Here is a 20,314-nt window from a genome sequence, read left to right on the forward strand (position 1 = left end):
ACGCCTCGGATGTTCCGCCGGACCGGCGGGTCCCACGCCGCCCCCCCCCCATCCGCAGGCAGACCCCCGGTTTCTCTCGACACCCCCCCGACCTCCGTCAGCCTGTTCCCGGGAGGGACCCGCGCTCGCCAGCCTCTGCCAGCCTGTGGGTACCTCTAGGAAAGCACAGGGGGGCGAAGCACGGGGCCGGGAGAGCGGCATCGCCTTCATCCACAGCTCCCTCGTTCCACACACCGAGATACCGGCACCCCAAAACCACGGGGGACCCTCGCAGTAAGGGCTGAAACCCCGTTTCATGAAGACTGCCAAGGTCAAGGGTACACCGGCACCATCAGTTAAGCCTCTCCCCACTCGCACAGTGAATCCTTAAATCCACGCTAAAACGTTCCCCCGGCACGTCCGAAAGGAAGGGAGAGACGCTGAGCACCCTGAACGCTTCCGTGGGAGCCCGTCCAGGCCGGACACAGGCTGGGCCACGCACGTGTGAGCCCTCGGCCCCTGAGCTCCGGGGCCAGCGGAGCCACTTTCCAACCCAGCGTGTCTGTTCTGTTCATCTCATCACAGCGCTGCAGAAACGACACCCCCTCGCACTCAGCATGGCTGTCACCCCGCACGGTTTGTGGCCGCATCGATCAGATCACTGAAAACAAACTCAATTAAAAATTCTCCCGGGGAAAAAATTCTATGAGGAGTGATTGAAGGAGCTGGGAGTGTTCAGTGTGAGGAGGAGGAGGCTGAGGGGAGCCCTCATCCCTCTCTGCAGCTCCTGACAGGACATTGCAGAGAGGCCGGGGCTGGGCTCTGCTCCCAGGGGATCAGGGACAGGACAAGAGGGAACGGCTGGAAACTGCCCCAGGGGAGGGTCAGGCTGGGCAGGAGGAGAAAATGTTTCCCAGACAGAGTGGTCAGAGAGTGGAACAGGCTGCCCAGGGAGGGGGGAGTCCCCATCCCTGGGGCGGTTTAAGGGCCGTTGGGATGAGCTGTGGGGGGATGTGGGGTAGGGGAGAACTTTGTAGAGTCAGGCTGAGGGTTGGACTAGATGGGGTCTTTTCCAACCTGAATGATTCTGTGATTCAGTGATTCTGCTATTAAAAAACAAAGCAAAATGTCATGGGATCATTTTACAGTGACCTAGTTTACAGTCCAGCTCCAAAAATCCACCTGTACCAGCACAACACAGTCCGGAGGAGAAAGCAGAACAAGCCATAACTTGACTTTACACCAGTGATGCCATCCCTGCTCGGCCACAGGGACAAAAGCCGAGAGGGTAACGGGGCTCAGGAAACTCCAGCTGAACCTTCCAGCCTTCTGGTGCCAGTGAAGCTGGTGGCGTTACCTACATTTATCACAGGCTAGAGGAATAAATATTGCTGCTGCCCTGTCTAACCAGGCTGACCCCAAGCTCCTCAGTTCACATGAGGCTGCAATGCAGTTTATCAATCTCAGTAATTGCTGTCACACACTTCAAAATGTGGGCTCCCTAGATAAGTTGGACAACCTCAGGGTCAGACGGATTAAAGAGGAATCTGCTTCTATTTAAGCAGAAATCTTGATGATCAGGAGGGGAAAACTCATTTCATTTGGTGTTTACAGTTTCTCCTCAAGCAAATGTGTTATTTTCAAAATTGTTTGCTGACTCATATCTCCAAATAATGCTTCTTATCCAGCTACTTATTATACTTGGTATTTATTACTGGAATTGTTTTGCTTGGACAACGATCATACTATCACATTACTTTTTTCCTCAGCAGCCAAGCATGACTCCAAATCCGGTTCTATATGTGCTTATGTACAATTCTGAATACAAAACCTTCCTCCTGATACCAGCTCACCATTCCAAGAATGTTCTTCCTATCAAACCCACTGATAAAAGTTGGTAAAACCCCAACACAAACAGGGAATGAATCCAACAGAAGCAATGCTGTTCAAAATTTACCTGCAAAGCGCACGTACAATTCAAACCAGCAGAACAGAATGCAGGACTGCAGAGCAGTAACACTACCAGCTACCCAAAACTACCAGGATGTGTTATATGGTCCCTCCATCAGGGGGTTGTTTTTGTTGTTTTTTAACGTAGGCCAGGCAGAACCCTACATGGCTGATTAACCACGTTGCGACTAACCGCTGCGGTTCACGCACTGGCGGTGCACAGTTTCAAACTAGAGCCCTGAGATCGCACAAACCTATTTTTGCTAATCAGACAGGAATAGAAGAGCTGCATCACCAGGAACACAGAGCTCCCTCAACCGTGGATTTGGGGTTTACCTCTGAAAATTATCGCTCTGACAATCAACAGTGCTTGAGGAGGTATTTTACTACGTGGCGTACAATGGCACACCTTTCGCCCACCTGCACTTTGTTTCCTGTAAAGAAAAATACTTAACGCTTGTTACAAAATGCTTTTCTTTAAGGAATGAAGCCTGAGCAGCCAGGGATGTGGCTTTGCTGCACCTGGAAACACCAAGTCTGCCCTTGGCACTGCACTCTATCACGGACACAACTCCTCTGGCTCTGGAGCTCACGGGCTCTGTCCTGGGCAGGGGATCTTTGCCCTCCCCTGTACTGGGCAGTACTGGGATGCCCTCCTTCTGCTTCTGAATATTTGATGGAAAGCAATAAAACAACCTTCACATGTGGGTCTCATTTTGTGTTCCTAATTTTTTTTGCCAGACAATTTTAAGTAACAAAGGCAAGCGTAAGAGATGCATTCTCCACTATTTACGTGTTCATCAGCTTGCAGTGGAGCAGAAGAGGTAGATAATGAATGTCTGTCTTTTAAACACAGCTAACAAGCCCAAGCATTTGGAATCACAGACAAAAGGCTCCGTCCACACGCTTGTCAGAAATTCAGTCTTTAAAGCATTCTGAAGTTTAACCTATCCTCCAAAATTTATTTCAAACAGAAGCACTGGGAAGGCAGAATAACCTAAAAAATGTTATTAATATACTCTGCAGCTTCTTCCACTTTCTGGTTTTGCAAATTTAACCACTGGAGGAAGCTTCAAGCCATTATTAGAAGTTAGGCAGCCAGTATTTTTCAATGCTGCTTCTTACTCAGCTAGATTTATCCTGCAATCAAATACTCTCAAAACTCAAAAAAAAAGAATGCCCCAAATAGACACACACACACACACCCCCCCTTGTAAAAAAGGGTTTTGGGGAGTAACTAAGATTATAGATGAAGGCAGACTGGGAGATTAAAAAAATCTCTGACAGAACAGCACAGTGTGCAATAGACTGCTGTGGGATAACCTCAGAATGATGGGATTTGATTCACAGTTGACAGAGACCAGGTTTGACATAAAAGGATCTCATGTGCCAGAGTACTTGGACAATCCTGTGGGTCACCTGCTCTTTTGGTGGATGTAGCCACGGTCTGCCACGGCTGTGTAGGTTTGCAAGAAAAATCTTCCAAGTATTCCATTTACAAAGGTAAAAATAGGAATGATGTAATACAGAGCCAAGCGGGTAGCAGAGGACTTTCACTTGCCTTTTCCTATAGCAAAAGCAAGTTCCCACGAGAACAAGTCAAAGAATTCAATGCAAATTTCCCACTGCAGTTACAGGATTAAACGCTGAAGAAGAATGAGCGCGGCGCTGACACGAGCTCTTAAATGAAATCCGGCAGATGAAGCTTCAGATCAGCAAAGTCTTCTGAATTAATCACAGACAGAGGCTGATTCATGAGCTAGCGAAGCAAGTCCTTAAAGGCCAGAGTAATGTTATGGTCTGCAGTTTGCAGCAGTAAAACTCACCACGAGGGAGAGGGGAAGGAAAGGAGGGAGAGATGGAGAGACAGAGAGGGACAGGGGAGACTTCGCTGCTTGTGTAGGATTTCTGGTAGAAACGTGCCACAGATCCGGTCTCAGCAACGGGCAATCCTTGGGCCATAGCCGTGCCCAAGAAAGCCAAACACATACATGGATGTGCCAGCATATACTCTCCAGCTCCACTCACTTTTAACATTAATTTACAGCTTCCCACAGACACTTCCCTGCAGATGTAGCAATACCACTGATCCCCAGGGGCAGCAAAACGAGAGCCAGATGGAGTCGGAGCCCAAGCACCACTCCTCTGCGTACAGGGCGGTGATGGTGGAGCTGCTCAGCCTCGGTGAACTTAACAGGACCAGGTTTAATTGGAGATTTGAGATACACACTGGCATGACCCTTGATAAATCCCTATGCCAGTGCAAGATCAGAGCTATGTGCTAGCATCTCAGGTTAAAGCTGCCTGAAAATATTTCTAAGCCACAACTTGGCTCCCACACTAATTTACAGAATTATTCAGGAGAAAAGAAGAAAAGCAGAGCAGAACAAGATACCTTTTCCCATGATTTTGAAGCTTTTAGCGTAACTGTGGAGTTTTGCTCAAGCCAACTATTATTAGAGTTAAGTCCCTTTTTGACAAAACTTGTGAGAAAGGAAAAAAATATCCAGTTTAAAAATAACAAAACCCCCCAACCTGAATAAGTGGAGGCCAGGCAGAGTGAGAAAGAAGCACAGAACATGTGAAAAGAAAGTTGGCCTTATTAATAGCACATTGGTGCCTCCAACCCCCCTGCACTCAGCCAAGTTTTACCGCTTTACTTCACAAGCAGTCATCCTATTTCGGTGGATTCAACCTCTTGAAAAAGGTTAAGCATGTCAGCCCCAACCACTGTGAATGTTTCCATAACAGAAAAACAAATACTTCTCTTTCTTACCTACACAACACACAGATCTACACAATTATTGCTGCACTGATGCGTACAGACTGTGCACTGATCCATATGCCACGCTTGTTCATTTTCTTTTCCAATTAAAATTCCCCGGGAAACATGGCCAATTACCTGTCAAAATGTGGGAAGCCTGAAGCTACGTCCATGGGTTCAACTTCTCCAGAAAGCCCCAGAGGCTGTGTGTGACCACACATGAGGAATAAATTGCAGCACAGGGAATCCAGAAATTAATCTGTCTCTTCCTTCCCCCCGTGTTTCCGGCATTTCCCCGGGACTTCAGGAGGCTGGAGGCTGATTTCCAGGGCTGCAGTCACACCAGTGGTGCCTCCCAGTGGAGATGCAGGATATGCTGATAGAAGATGTTTCTCAACTGGCAGAAGCTCTGCTACACCCCTTGACATAACTCAAGCTGTCAAAAGGGCCTTTCTGCCAGGACAGCTGTGTTACTCCTCAACTGGGTGTTTAGGGTCATTCTGGTTTGGGTGGGTTGGGTTTTTTTTTGTGTTGTTTTGGGTTGGGGTTCTTTTTTGGCAGATAAGCTGTGTCAGCTGTGGGTGCGATTTTTTTTATACTTACAGCAGACTCAGCTATTAGTGCAAATCCGGGCTGAGGTTGGAGACAGAGGCCTCATTCCCTGGTGCCCCACACCTGTGCTGTTACTGAGATTGTACAAAGAAGCCAAAAGGTCACCAGAGCGATCACCTTCTTCACTCCGTTTGCACTGGTGTGAACCCAGGGCGCAGGGCAATGCTCATCTGAAGTAACTTATCCCTGTTAACTACTTGTTTTGCACACACGGCATTTCTTTCTGAAATTACACAGGCTCCCCCTTCTTGGGGGTTGGGAGGGCTTAGACAAGCAGGTCTTGAAATGGATTAGAAAACACGCTTTTTACTACAGCTAAAAAAGAAAGATATAAATGAAACAACAGAATCAAACTGTATCCTGCTCCTCATCTTGGGTCTCTAGAGGCTGCAGATGCCCTTTAGGTGGAGTCCAGACTTCTCTCCTGGCCTTCCCCCAAACTACGGAGCCTCCTGCCCTGCCAGGGTTCCTCAGCCTCTGAGCCTGCTTCCCCTGCACCCTTCAGACATCAGGAATCCCCAAATCCCTTCTCTTCTACAGGAGAAGCTCCCATGCTTTCAAATCCAGGCCTCCTGAAGAAAACGTCAACCTATTTACTCACAAATACCTGACGAACATCAAGACGTGTTTCCACAGCACCTGGGAAATGTTACAAAAATGTATTTTTGTGCAGATTGCAAATAATGCATCAACTACAAACATCACCTAAAAGTCCAAAGAGTACGTGGGTAAAAAACACAACCATGGGTGCTTACAAAATACTGCCAAAAATGCATGCTTGGTTCTTACTACTGCTGTCAGAAAACATCTGCACTGTTAAAGGATTAAAAAGGATGAAAAAAAAAATTATCTTGAAAAAATATATTGGCTTCCTAATGCTATGTATCCTTAGGAACTTATTTGAAATACTTAAAATTCTTGCTCATCTCTCACTTATGAGATAGCCAAGATTTACAGATTTTATTTAGGTGGACAGGAAAATTATTTCAGATTCAACAAAGAAGGCTAAATTCAAAAGCCAGTAACACATAAAAATATATGTTCTCATGGTCAGACGTTCACTGCAGCATGCAGAAAAAATATTTGACACTTTCTAACTTTGAGAACTTTTTTTATGCTCCATGTAAATCCACGACTTGCCCCAGTTTGGTAGAGGACTCCCAAACCACTATACACTGGCATCTGCAAGTCTCTTGCAGCTTCCTGCAACGATAAATTACGGAGCAAACTCAGTAATCCTCCAGTGGCTTTTCATGCAGCTCTAGAGGAAAATGTATTAAAAACTTGCCCTCTTGCAAAATGGGACATTTAGAAGACGGTTCGCAGCTTCGGCTGTGCAAATCGTACTGGAAATGCTGTGCCTCAACTGTGGGGAAAGCTGGGGGGTGGGAACTGCACAGCAGACCCAGAACCAGAGCCCTGCCTGGTTCCTTCTCCCAAACCACTTGGAAAAAAAAAAAAAAAAAAAAAGCAAAACAAAACACCCAGGCTCGGTGCTGCTTGAAGGAAAAGTCGACGTAGCCAAATTTAGCCCAATTCACTTCCTCAGGATCTTCAGTAGCCACTGCAGGCCAGACGCTGCTGCTGGTGGGATGCTCATCATACATTCCCATGCCCAAAGAACACACAATCTATAATTCAGAGTTGCTGTCGGTGTCTGTTCCTAGCACACAGGTCTAGGGAGCTGTTCTCTCAAACTCATACTTTTCCGGCAGAATCACAGATTTTATGGTGCGACTTTCATAGAAGACCAGATGAATCCCGTATATAGCAGCATTTCCACAGATCTGCCCACAGTTCTCATCCCTTTCTATTTCTGCCAAAAAATGGGAAGGAAGAAAAGGCGGTGGAAGAAATCACTTGAAACGATGGAGGGAGAGCTCAGAGAAAGGAAGACTCCAAGGAAATTAAAAACTAACAGGAAAACACTGCTGTAGTTTTGATTTACACTTCAATTCTGTACACAAATTTAAAGACCTAAAAAGACTAATGACTGCAATAGCATGTATTATAGCTGTGCGCAGTGCGGGGCAGTCACGGCAATAAATCCCTTTCTCCTAAAAACAGGTAATTACTGGAGCAATTCAGATTAAATAAGCACTTTATCAGAATTCACTGCACTGAAAGCAAGCGCTGCAACATAATTATGGAAGACCAAGTTTGGCAATCCTAATCTATTCAAGATGCATCTACCAGCAAAGTAATACTCCTAAAATATGTCTTTTTTTTTTTAAACAAAAAAAAAAAAGGAAACATACAACACTTATTATGGGAGTAAAATAAAGCATTAAATCCTAGTTAGAAAAATAAATCTGCCTTTGGTGACTTTAGAAGGTAACAGTGGAAACACAGGCAAGGATTTCAGCAGAGGTGAAGCTTTACACTTAGCAACCACAAGAAGATTAGTGATCAGTAGAAATACCATTAGAAAAGATGCCTGACACTTACCAAGCGCTCAAAATCACGGAATTGCACAACCACGAGCCTCCTTGACAAACCGGAACGTAACACCAGCGGTGTGGATGGCAGGACTCAAGGGAGCTCCGACTGGTTGTATCACCTCAGTACCAAATATCCATTAACCTATTCATTCCACCCAAAGAAGAGATTGGGATGATCTCTGTGGAAGGTACAGCTACCCTGCAAAGTCATTTCCACCTCACTACAAAGGGTCTGGACGAAAAGAGGGACATAAGAGGACAACACGTTGTCTGAACACTTTGTAAGAAATACTACGTGTTGCCTGCCTTACTGTAAAGCCCTGACCTGGCCTGATAGAAAACAAAACTTACAGTTTGCTACTCAAGTCTCTCCAAAAATTCCACTTACATTTTCTTTCAAAGCACTTAAGAGATCCATGAAAAGTCCAGATACGATTTAACAAAATAAAACAAAGTAAAAGGAAATGTCTGTTACCAAACACCTCTCAGTAATTGACAATCAAATTGTTTAAGTACATAAAACATACCAGAGACATTATCTGAGTTTGTTACTTCCACTGGAACACTTTAATTTTACCTAATGCTAGTTCTGAAAAGCTAAAGCGACGTTGTCATGACGATGACAACACAACACAGTTGTTTTCTGCTATCACTGTGCAACTGGGTACACATTAGGGTCATTTATGTTGCCATAAAACTATAGTATTTAACCACATTTCTTTTCTTTCTTATTCAAGCCAGTTCTTTCCTCCAGAACATGGTCAAATAGGGTTTGGCACACTCTTTGGATAGATCTTTCTGAGGCACAAATTGAAAGCCTGGGAAGAGAAGAACACTTTATATTTAGAAATTCAGCAGTCAGGGGGAAAAAAAAAAAAAAAAAGGCAGCTAATTTATGACACACAGACTAATAGCCACGTAGCCACTGATACTGCAGAGCATTCGCAATGCGAGACCCAGATACCCTGAGCAGTGCTCTTAAGATTTGGACTCGCTGACTTGAATGAAATCACTTGTAGAAAATCTGCCTGTGAGAGGGCGAATTCTTAGAATCAGGCATTGGCTTTTCTAGCCAACAGATATTAATAAAAAAAATTAATAATGAACTATTTCAACTACATCTAGCTTCTGTAACCAAACCTAGGGTGTTAGTAAATGGTTATTGCTAGCACGTACAGTGTTAGACGTGGTTAGGACACTGAGAGACTAATTGTACATAATGGGCTCTACCTGAGCTCAGCTGGGACTGGTTCAGAGCCTCTGTAACATATGCAGAACCTGGCTTTACACTATCCATCTCCAAATCTGCACATAATTAAGGTCAGGTGGGAAGAGGGCAGAGGGACAGACAGAAGGCAAGAGAAAGGACAAAGTTAAAATATCTCCTGGAACCAACTGCAGGAGACTAACAACGTAATTTGTAGAGACAGCAATTAGAAAAACACAGTGCGAGAGAAATCCAGATTTCTGTGTTATGCATTCTAAGGTGTTGCTTTTCTGGCATGTTCTAGACCTGAACTATTCTTAACTAGCAATGTCTAGGTGCAAAAAGAAGTCTAAGCGAAGTGATATGCCAAGCTCACAGGATGAATGGCAAAAAAAGATGAGGGGAGATGAAATAAGCTGAGTAAACGCCCAAATCCCAAGAAAACTGGAGCTGCTGAGGATGAAGGCGGATGCTACTGGTACCTGAACAACTGGGCTTAAAGGTGGCTCAGGTGTGACCACAGTGTGTGCAGTCTAATTCTCAATTCCAGCACAAAGACACGTATTATGTACACAGATCACCATAAATGAAGTTTGCACTGTAAAAAGAGTTTAAAAACTGATGTCAAAGAGATCTCAACTTAGGTTGGCAAATGCTAGTGGAAGAATCAGTGATTTTAAACATAGCTGCAACTTGCACAATAATGATCTTTGGAATGGTTGGGAGGCTTAAGATTTAGAGCTCATTTTCAGAGGCACTCTGTCCCAGTTTTAAAAACATATTTCAGCCCTTGCCTCCCTATTCAGATCTCAGCTCATTTATCTGGGGAAGTTGAGGGCTAAAAAAGAACTTCAGTGTCTAAAAGCTGCTTCATGAGCCCAGAAAGTAACTTCCCTCCAACACCAGCAAAGTCTGAACAGGACCTCGAAGCTTCCATACTTAAAAAAAATACATAAAGTCTATTCCTAAATTACTAGTAATAGACGACGTGCAACCATGAACTCTGGTACACAGAAATATTATAAACAAGAACCACCAGTGCCGACCACAGAGGAGTGCTGAGGCATGTGAGGGATGTGGCACATGATCTCTCTAGTGATGCTCTGGGTGCGGCGATGGCCAAGTCTCTAGTCTCTGTTGCAATTACATGACTCACAGAGGGACAGGGCTGTCAAAAGAAATTAATTTCACATGAAAAACAAGCAGAACAACTAATAAGCCTTATACCTTTGAGCAGAAGCATTATAGCTGCTTCCGTGGTGAACTCCTCCTTCTCACAAACAGCTTTAAAGGATAAGCAGCCTGGAAGGTTGTTGTTTAATGCAGAAATCTGTCCATTCTTTGTTTTCATGTTAAAAAAGAGCAAAAAGCTCAACCCTGCCTTGATTATCTGAAGCTAACGACTACTGAGCCTTAGCAGGCCCATGAAGGGCTCACGGACTTAAGGAACTTGACTGTAAAAAAGGAAAGAACTCAGAAAAATCCTTTCTCCATACCTGTATGTCCAAAGGATCTTAGGAGCTTTTGCTATTCTGACTCCTCCCAATCCTTCTGGCAGGTTATTTATGAGCAGATATAGCCAGTCACAGCAATAAATTTTATCTTCATTCTTAAAAACTCTACCCCAATTTAAACATTCCTGGCTCTTACTGTTGGTTCGGATACGTGCAGCGGAAGAAGCCCCACCACACGCACTCTCCATGATCGCACCCGAAATACAAACCCCATTCTCCCCTTCCCCTCTGAAGTCTCTACCTTTCTGTCTGCAGAGCGTTGGGTAATGTTGGCACACGCTCAGGAAAGTGCTCAGGAAGTCGAGCCTTCACACCAGAAACAAGAAGTTTGCTGTCAAGTAACATTCTTCTCCTGAAGGAAGTATCATGAATAGGAACCACGTGCCTGTTTCCCACGTTACAGGGGTCTCGGTGCACGGTCTCTATGCCAACAGTGTGTGTGCATGGGGAAAGCATATACATACATGTGTGTGTGTGTGTATATACACACTATACAATTTGCTATATACAGAATCTGCATATCCAGTTTTAAGACTGATTTACAAACTCCAAACAACACCCTGGGGGCAGTCAGTGTGTGTAAATGAGACCTTTACTGTAAAAAAAATGTTAGATCTATGGGAACAGTCTCCGATTTTACTGACGCTAGGTTATTGCTATGAGGTTTAGATTAGCACTAACGGGATTTAAAAAGACCATGGCAACGTGAAGCAGGACTCTCTGGGTAAGTAAACAGCTCCCACGTAACTCAACAGTTTCACTTTGGGTATTGTGAGATGCTAAGCACAAACAGCATTCTCTGATCTTTTTTAAAAACAACGAATCTTTGCTTCTAAAGATTTTAAAGTTCTAACAAACTTTAGAGCCGTGTTTAACTCCTCTCTGTCACCTGCTTTTAACTTCCCTTTCTTTCAAACTGACGTTCATATTTGGTTGCCTGGCACTTAAATTCTTTCACTTATGGTTTTATTGATTCAAAATGATTCCATCATCTCCAACAGAAAAGAGTTAGAATCAGTTTCTCTGTTTCCCTGGTGTATTATTTTCTGTCCAAAGAGCTTTTAAAAAGGCACATTAGACTAAAGGTTTCTTTTGGTTTCCCTGAATATCCTTTAAAGCATCAGTGCTACTGACTTGCATGTACAGAAGGAGAAAAAAAAAACAAGACACACAGAGAGACAAGGAGAGAAAGAGTGAAAGGAGAAAAAAGGAATAAATGAAAACGTACAAGGGGGGAAGTAGCTCCAGGATGCTGGACGGGCTCCGTGGGCAGGGGAGACTGGGAAGGTATAATTAAAAAAAGAAAAAAAAAACAAAAAAAAAAAGAAAGTCGGTTAAAACATGTACCCATTGAAAATGTATTAATTTCATATAAAGCTCAGCTAGGCTACACACAGAGCAAAATACGACCACAGACCCAATCCTTCAACTTGTTTGGTGCTTTATTCCCTAAACACTTTGGAAATTCATCAGGATCCAAGAATTCCCCACCCAGTATGTTCCAGCTCAAGAAAAACCCCCAAACATTTTGCGAGTTTGAACTTTTAGCACAAGGCCCATCCCTGCTGAGCAACACAGCGAAGCGCAGGATTTGTTTGCGTTACTTCCAGTGTCTGCTAGGCATGTGTTTATAGTTAAACCCATCTTTAAGTACTTTGTTGAGTCAGAAACAGGGCTGGAAGATGTAACATTTCTTTATATAGATGGACAATGCCAACCATTTACAAAAGAAAACGACTTCCAGATCTGTAAATTTACATTTTGCGTAATTCGGTTCCTTACACATTTAGCTTTCCTCCATTTCTAATGGTGCTAAAGCAGAAAACTGCTTTATCTTATTATGCATTCTATGAAAAAGAAAAGCAAAATTGTCTCAGAGCTGTATTTTTCTATTGACAAAAGGTGTTCTCCCTGAAAATCATTAATTGCAGAGAAAGGAGAGGGTTTGCTTGTCCTGCCTCAGCCCCAAGCATTAGCTTGTTTTTTGGATGGAAGACAGACAACACAAAGTCCAGGGAACAACTTCCCCACAGATCAGACCAGCTCAAATCTGGGGTTTAAGCAAGCTGGCATCATCCTGCTGAGGTCTCTGCCTGAACACCTGGCCCGCCAGGCTGAACCATGGTGCCTTTCAAAGCCTTAGAGAAACACCCACAGCTCATTTCAAAGATGCAGGCAAGTCTCCTGAACAAGTAGCTTTTACACTCAAACTGTTGGCCCTTCATGCCCGTCTTTGTCCGCTCACGGCTCTGAGCTCCACAGGAGCTGAGAAAACGTGATTTCTTGAAGGACTGGCCCTTAGGTCTGTCAATACTCAAAGCACATTTTCTGTCTTCTGCATCAAGAGCTGTCCTTGGCGGCCCCGAGCACATCGGTATGTTCATGCCCCGTCTGCTTCCACACTGGAAACGGATACCTGGTTTGGCTCAATGACATTTTCATTTAATTTAGCTTTAATGAGACAGTTGCACATTGAACGCCAAACAACTGGTTTGTTTACATAAGATTAACGAGACTGCTACTAATTACATACATTTTTATCTTTCCATATTTTCTTTATAAAAACACTAATTAAGACATTATGCACTCATCAGTGTCAAATGGCTGTTCAACCCAGGCATCTGCAGAATTTAAGTTCTATTTGAACCTTATTCTTCCTGATTTTTACTTTTATTTAAAAAAACCTCAAAAGCAATCTGTTTTGTCCTGGGATTAGCAATTAGCCTGTTTCAGGCCAGCCATGACCTCTTAAGAGTCTGTTATGATTGCTCTAACACAATGAATATAACTCAGTTTGCATTCTTGCAGTTAAAATTAATTCATCCAGCGCCGTACCAGAGTCTTCAGGAGGTTAGAACAGAGTCTGTTGCCTGATCCAGACCTTTCATATTATATATTCATTCCATAAATTTCAATCGTCCTGAAGTTCAGTGGATTATTTGTATTGGGCATGCTGATTCAAATTAATCTGTTATTTATGTTTTTTAAAAAAAATATTTGTTTATAACAGCTTGTAATATTAACAAGTACCCTTTATTATGCCCTTAGTTGCAAATCGTAAGGGTATATTTACCTGTTAAATCTAAATTAAATGAATGGATGAGACAGGAATTTGAAAAATTCTCCATCAAGTTTGGCAGAGCTGCTGGGGTTATTAATTTTTTTGTCCTAAGCAAGACCGAGGAACTGGTGAGAATGACCCCGTAGCTTTTAAAAATGCTCATTGCTTTGAAAAAAAGAACGGGAAACATTAGCTTCTTATCCCCCATTTTGTCACTTAAACTCTAACTGTCCCTCTGCAAACTTCATCTTTATTCTTTGCTTCCCCCTGAAACCAGACGCTCCCCAGCAGCAACCGCGTTTAGAAACCTTCAAACAATTGACCATGCCAAGGCACACTCAGCGCACAGCGAGATGCTAAAGATGTGAAACAAATTGCACGTATGAGGTGAAGCAGGAGATGTGATTTTAGATATTGTTAAACTACAGATATCCAGAATTATGAGAAAGAATGGACTGAACGAGATAGCTGAGACATGCTGCTGTGACTGCTAACTACGCCAGAAGGATGAGTGGGGATGATATGAACACGCACACACATATACACACTGTTCCCAGAAAAGACCGACCAGAAGTGGACAGAAATGAATTTGTAAACACAGCCACAATCTACAGGCAATTCCCAAATGTTCACTTCGAAGGAAAAAACAAAACAGCTATTCACTTTGTTTCTTCTAAGCAGCACAATGAATATTTAAAAGATTCACTTCTCGCCAAATATCTGAAATTCAAATGCAACCTTTCATCCTGTATCTCTTTAAAAATCTTTATAAATACGAGCTGATTCCATCTATTGTAGTACTGAATTTCAGCTAAATTGTCAGTAAATGGAATAGCTATGAAATATTAAGTATCAATTCAATATAATAATTTAAGCTAAGAATTTATCATTAGAGTATTGTATCTAGGTAAGAATACAGGAAGAAGTTAGAAAAAAAAGGCAAGTACTCAAGAAAACTGGGATTTGGTGAGCCCACACTACCTTCCTGGATCTTTACAGTGGTTTTTACATAAATAGAAACAGACCCGAGAAAGAAAAAAAAAAAAAAAAAAAAAAAAAAAAAAAAAAAAAAAAAAAAAAAAAAAAAGAAAAAAAACCCCGCATTTTCTTACAGCAATGAACATGCAAAAAAGGGGGCATGGACTTAGTACAATACTGAAGGGAAAATACTACCCAACAGGTAACTTCCAAGACCTCCTGAGCACCCCTTCTTCTCCTCGTATGATTTTCTCATTAATATGAAGTTTGAAAAAAGGAAAATGCTAAACAATTTTGTTAAGCAATAATGAGCCTGACTTTTAAATTTCAGGTGATTGTGTGCGCTGGCACCCACACCTGTATATGCCTACCCCTAGCAGTATTTTGGGAGATGACAGCTTTGACAATCCAAACTTCACTGTCAAATATAATTCAGCAGTGACTCAAGGCAAAACCAATAATTCTCTCTTATTGCTTTGAATCTTCAGAATTAAATAACACGGAGCATTTTCCTGTATGGTCCTTTTTCTTTCATTTCTCTCGGGCACTGGCTGCGTTGTCACTGGTGTAAGCGTGTACTTCCACGGTCAAAGACAATACTGTTTCGAAAAGCAGAGTTTGCACTTAAACCCAACCCTCCTCTCCCAGTCCCTGCGTTTAATTTTTATTTGATCTTCAGACATTATTTGTACTGCATTATAGACCATTGCAGTATTTTATGGTTCTATTAAAATGCTGTCCCCTTCACTTCTGCAAATCAAAACCCTCTAATTATAAATGATAATAAAAACGCAGGGCAGGAAGTTATTTGCTTTCCATCTGCTTTTCATTAGATTACTCAACCCAGCCAAATCTATGGACAATTAAACAACACAAGGAATTCTATGTTTGTAAATTCCTCCATGGCAAAGAGCTTTATGCCGCAGATACAAAATGTCCTAGATGCTCTACACATCGTATTTTGACTAAGGAAAATAAAGTTTGCATGTGGACAAGCATGTCTTATCAAGCCCAAATCTAAAACTTCACATTAATTCTAGATGAACTACACTGCTGATGTTGAGTAAGGACAAAAGCTCCAAGTGGTTCCTTTTAGAAAAGTCTTTATTCCTTGGGAAAAGCCAATCTTGATGTTTCAAATACAGAGGGAGAAAATTAATTGATGTGGATATTTTAAGTGTACGAGAAATATTTAAGCCATAGGTTAGAATTCATGAAAGGCATGGAATATGGGTGAGGAGAATACAATCTCTTCTGCATTATCCCAGCCATGCAGTGCCTAGCGAGGCTCTGGAGGAACCACATGGAAAGATCCAGTTTCTCAGCTGGCAGTGATGCTCCTTAAGGCACCCGGGGTGCTCCAGCAGCTCCATCCCCGCCCCTGGGCCTCCCTCCTGGCCTGTGCTGACAGGGTGTTCGGCTCTGGCAGCTGCGGGGTAACCCAGCCCAGGAAACCAGAACTCCTTCCTCCCCCTTCACCTTCTCACCCTTTCTGTATTTCACACATCGTTTTTTCCCCACAGGCAGATAGGTTCCTCGGCTTCCCCAACACCACATTCGACAACCACCTCCCTGACTTCTCCTAGCTCCCGCCACATCCCAACTTCTGCAGCAGCCGAGGAAGAGCCTTCTGGGCTTCGGCCTCCACCGTGCACGTACTGTCACTTCCCAAGGTGGAAAAAATAGAACGCTACAAAGAAATGGTGTCATGAATTCTGTGTGCAAAGGAAGGGCAGGGCAGGATTACAGAAACAGCTGCAACATTGGTTCTAGCAATCCCTACATCTGAAAGCTCATTAGTGTTCTTCTAGAGCAGTCGTATGCTTTTAATTGTACACACAGAACAACTATCAGGGAAGGTCAGCAGGGACAGCCTCATGACTTGGCACTATCTTCTAACTTACTACTTTTAATAGGACTTGGGCTTTTGGTATCAACTTCATAACAAACATTTCCCAGGGCTGAAAGAGGAAATCCACCCCCTAGTGTGTTGTTAAAGCCAAATAGAATCTATTAATCTATGCAGCTTCGTTATCTCTCATTAAAGCATAGCAAGAAACTCCTCACGAGCAGCTCATGGCATTTAATTGCCTGAGCCATATTTAATAATAAACACTTGCTTATGATTCTATCTATCAGCCTGGCCTGTATTTAGATTTAAAGTTGCCCTTGTCTACGGGCTTTAGCTGATGGAGTACGGAGAAGTGACTGATCACAGTATTTAGAGATCAAACAAAAGGCAGATACTGGATTTATGGAATGACCACCTGCTGCATCGAACTGCCAGTGATCTCCGTGACACTGATTCTGGCAAATACATTCACACGTTCCCAGGAATAACAAAGGCTGGAGATACCCACGGCTGAGAAAACTATTTCCCTAAACTGTCAGCTCTTTGAAGCTGCAGATTAACACAGTGCACTGATAGTTTAGGGTGTTCATGACTTTTTACCACTGAACCAAAAGTTCCAAGCTGTAACACAAGATCTGATAAAATGCATTTCCCTCAGTAGAAGTCAAACTCTGGAATCACATCTATTTGTTTTAAAGTATCAAGTCAGCAATCTTATAAGATAAGAAACATCGTTAAAATAGATGAAAAGAACACCATTTATCCAGCTTTCCAACTCAACTTGCTGGCTGCATAACGATTTAAGATCAGCAATTTCAAACTGCTTCTCTTGATACAAAAGATATACAGATATTTATTTATATATATGAATATATAGATTTAAAAAAAAAAAAATCAGAATAATTAAAACAAAAGCTTCATCACCAGTAAATCCTGCAGCGATCTCAGTTATTCCAGCACCTCTAACTGCAATCACTTCCAGTAGGATGAGAGTAGAATCAGATCCAAGATCTCATTTTCTATTTATTTTTCTTTTCCTCAGCAGAGCTTGGTATTCATTTGCCCGTATTTCATACAACACACAACTGTCCAGAAGGCAGCAGGAAGTAGATGGAGTCACATACCCAGAGCAGAAGCAATTAGGATTCCAAGTTCTATTATATTGACTTTCTCCATCAATCCTCAGACAGAAAGAAGTTTCCAGTACCCAATTAATCTATTCCATCTAAGTCAGCAAAAACATTTTTGGGTCGCCTGTATGTTCTGTATGAAAAAAAAAAAAACCCTAACACACAACACTCTCTGGACACCAAGAACTGGGATGTTGCATGGAATCACTAGTCACAAATTGCTGAAGGTATCTTAAATTCTTCTAAGCTTAAAATCTTTCAAATCATGCAGGAGATGGATGTTGATAAGAGCTTACAGAACACCGCAGATGAAAGACATTCAACAGTGGCAACTATTCAGAGAGGGGTAGCGTGGATGATCAACACATAGAAAGGATAACGTGGTATGTGTGAAGGATGATCAACACACAGAGTATAACACAGTATGTGTAAAGGAGATATTAAACATGGAACACCAAAAAGATAACTCCATTTGATTTCTCTGTATCAAAACAACTTAATGGACATACCTGGTTTTGGCACAGAATTGGTCACGGACTGAGGAACTTTGTCGTTAATTAGTTCAACACACTCACTAGGAAAAAATCCAACCTGTAATAAAAAGAGAAAGAGAGGCAGAGTAGTGAATGCAGTGTTTTTAAAGATCTGTTAAATCAGCAACTGTTAAACATTTTCCTCAAACTCTACTTGCCTGATGCTCCATAACATTACCTGACATAAAATGACCAGCAGAAGAGAAATAATTTTTCAAAATGATGCAGCCAAAAATTCTACAAACGGAATAATTAATTCTGTAAAATATGGTTTTTAAGTCTGTTATCTAAGCTTGGTACACAGGACAGAGATACTTAACTTGCAACAGAGAGGGGAGAGGACAAGTGTGCTATGCACCCTTGAATCTCAAGTGGAACTCGAGAGAGAGGCAGAAAGACTTTAGCTGGGTTTCCTGCACCTGGCTGCATGGATGTAACATGAAATTTAATGAAGAGAGCAAGATGTTTCAGCTCTTAGCATCTCATTTATCTTTACTCAAATCTCACCAACACTTGACCTTTTTTCACTGTCAAAATACTATATTCACAAGCACTTGAACATTTTGTTCCTTCAGAAAACGGAAATCAAATATGGGTGAATAATAAATTTGCATGTCTATATAGTCCCATTACAGAAAAAAAAAAAGTGTATTTTCATATGATAAGTTAGGAGAAGAGGCTCTGAATGCACAAAGCTCTCTACTGTGTCCTAGCCTTCCTGCCTGCACTCAGTCTGATGAGTGTGAGTAATATGTGATACTCCTGAAGCATTCAAAGTAAACGTGTTTAAAGGTCTTGCTAAAAAAGTTTAATGTGGTTTTAGTTAAATTGAATTTCATTCAGTCTTAGAATGGTGAACAGGTTTAGTAAAATATGCACAGAGTAAAATGAGTTCTGCATTTCTAAGAAAGAACCCAGTAATTTGACTAGAAATAAACAGAAGTATTTTTAGAAGAAACAGCATGATGTAGCCAAAAAAAAAAAAAAACCTCTCACAAGAGCCAGAACTCTGGGTGCATACTCTTGTATCTGCTTCTGAACACCGACAAGCCAGTGCAACTGCTGCGCCTCAGTTTCCCTGTCAGCAAAGGACAAGGGAGAATAGTGCCACATATCCATTACTGAAAATGGATGCGAGATAACAGCTGACAAACATTCTGCACAAGCCGGTTAACTGTTATGATTTATCTGTGTATCTGCTAATCAGGCTGAGGCAGAGAGAATATTCCTGAAACAAGCCCCTCGGCAAATATTTGAAGATGCTTCAAAAGCGATGACCCACCCCTGGGCTACCACAGAGGAGGGCTATGTAAAAAAATCTGACAGCCACTGATAGCAGCTTCTTCTTCTCTGCTGCCAGCATCTCTGACAACAAAGACACCTCCAAGTGCCCAATTCCCAGCAAGGTCCTGGGACTGATTACTTGCAAATGGTAATTTGCAGCGTTCCTGCACTGACCTTTAACACAGCATTTTTCCCTGTATCCTCTCTAACTCAGAAATGCTGGGAAGACTGCTTAAACTAGCAGAAGGGTTAAAGAGTCAAGTATGGGGAAGATCTTAATGTTTTGTTGAAATAGGATGTGCTTGCAGAAATCCACATGCCACTCGAAGGTCTCTGTATCTGGGGAGAAGGGAAATTATTTCCCTTTCGCTGTTCGAGGATTCAGGCTAGGATGTGACCAGATTGGAGTTTTACACTTCCCACATCCCAGCCTTCTCTCCACAGCGTCTTCCTTCCTACTCTCATCCCAGGTGAAAGTCAGGCCAGACCAGAGCCTTCGGCAACTTGTATCCTGAGTCCCTATTTCCAGACCTTTTTCTCCCTCGTACCCAACTCTTCACCCAACACAGCTTCTGTATCGTGACATGTAATTCAAGCAGCACCACCCTTCTGAGACAGCTCGTCTAAGCCAGAAGCAGGATTTCCTGTCCCGTGTCAGGCATGTGATTTGGACAGCTGAAGGCATCAAGTCACTTCACACGGCCACAGTTTGGTCAAGAGCTGCAACAATGCGTGGCAAGGAGCCAGCGGACAGCCCCGAGCTCATCTGGACGGAACCACCAGGCCAGGGCTGCTGCCAGTCATGTTAGCACATCTCTGAAATCCTCTGGAGCCACAAGGCAGGCAGCACTGTGAGTCTGGCAAACAGTCCTGCTTCTGTTTATTCATCTTGCACAATTCCCTTTTGTCTCCAAGGAAAAAAAAAATATTAAAAAAAGCCCTTCTTCCTACTCCAAGTTGATTTTCACCCATAAACCTCCAAGCAATTTAGTAGCAGTGTCATGCATGG

At 42.6% G+C, this 20,314-nt stretch overlaps 1 protein-coding gene across 6 annotated transcripts in view; it reads right to left on the reverse strand.

Annotated features, from left to right (window-relative positions):
- The window catches only part of ARHGAP32 (Rho GTPase activating protein 32), a 209,296-nt gene that overhangs the window by 45,862 nt on the left and 143,120 nt on the right, over positions 1-20,314 (reverse strand). For 5 of the 6 annotated variants that reach the window (XM_026863752.1, XM_026863750.1, XM_026863749.1 and 2 more), the window contains one exon: positions 17,998-18,079. In XM_026863752.1, coding sequence (XP_026719553.1) covers positions 17,998-18,079 — 82 coding nt within the window. Of the gene's footprint in view, positions 1-1,810; positions 1,818-5,722; positions 5,728-17,997; positions 18,080-20,314 lie in introns of those variants that run through there. The other variant, XM_026863755.1, reaches the window with a different exon arrangement.

Source organism: Athene cunicularia (genome assembly GCF_003259725.1).
Source record: "Athene cunicularia isolate RWA chromosome 24 unlocalized genomic scaffold, athCun1 chr24_part1, whole genome shotgun sequence".
NCBI classification, from domain to species: domain Eukaryota; kingdom Metazoa; phylum Chordata; class Aves; order Strigiformes; family Strigidae; genus Athene; species Athene cunicularia.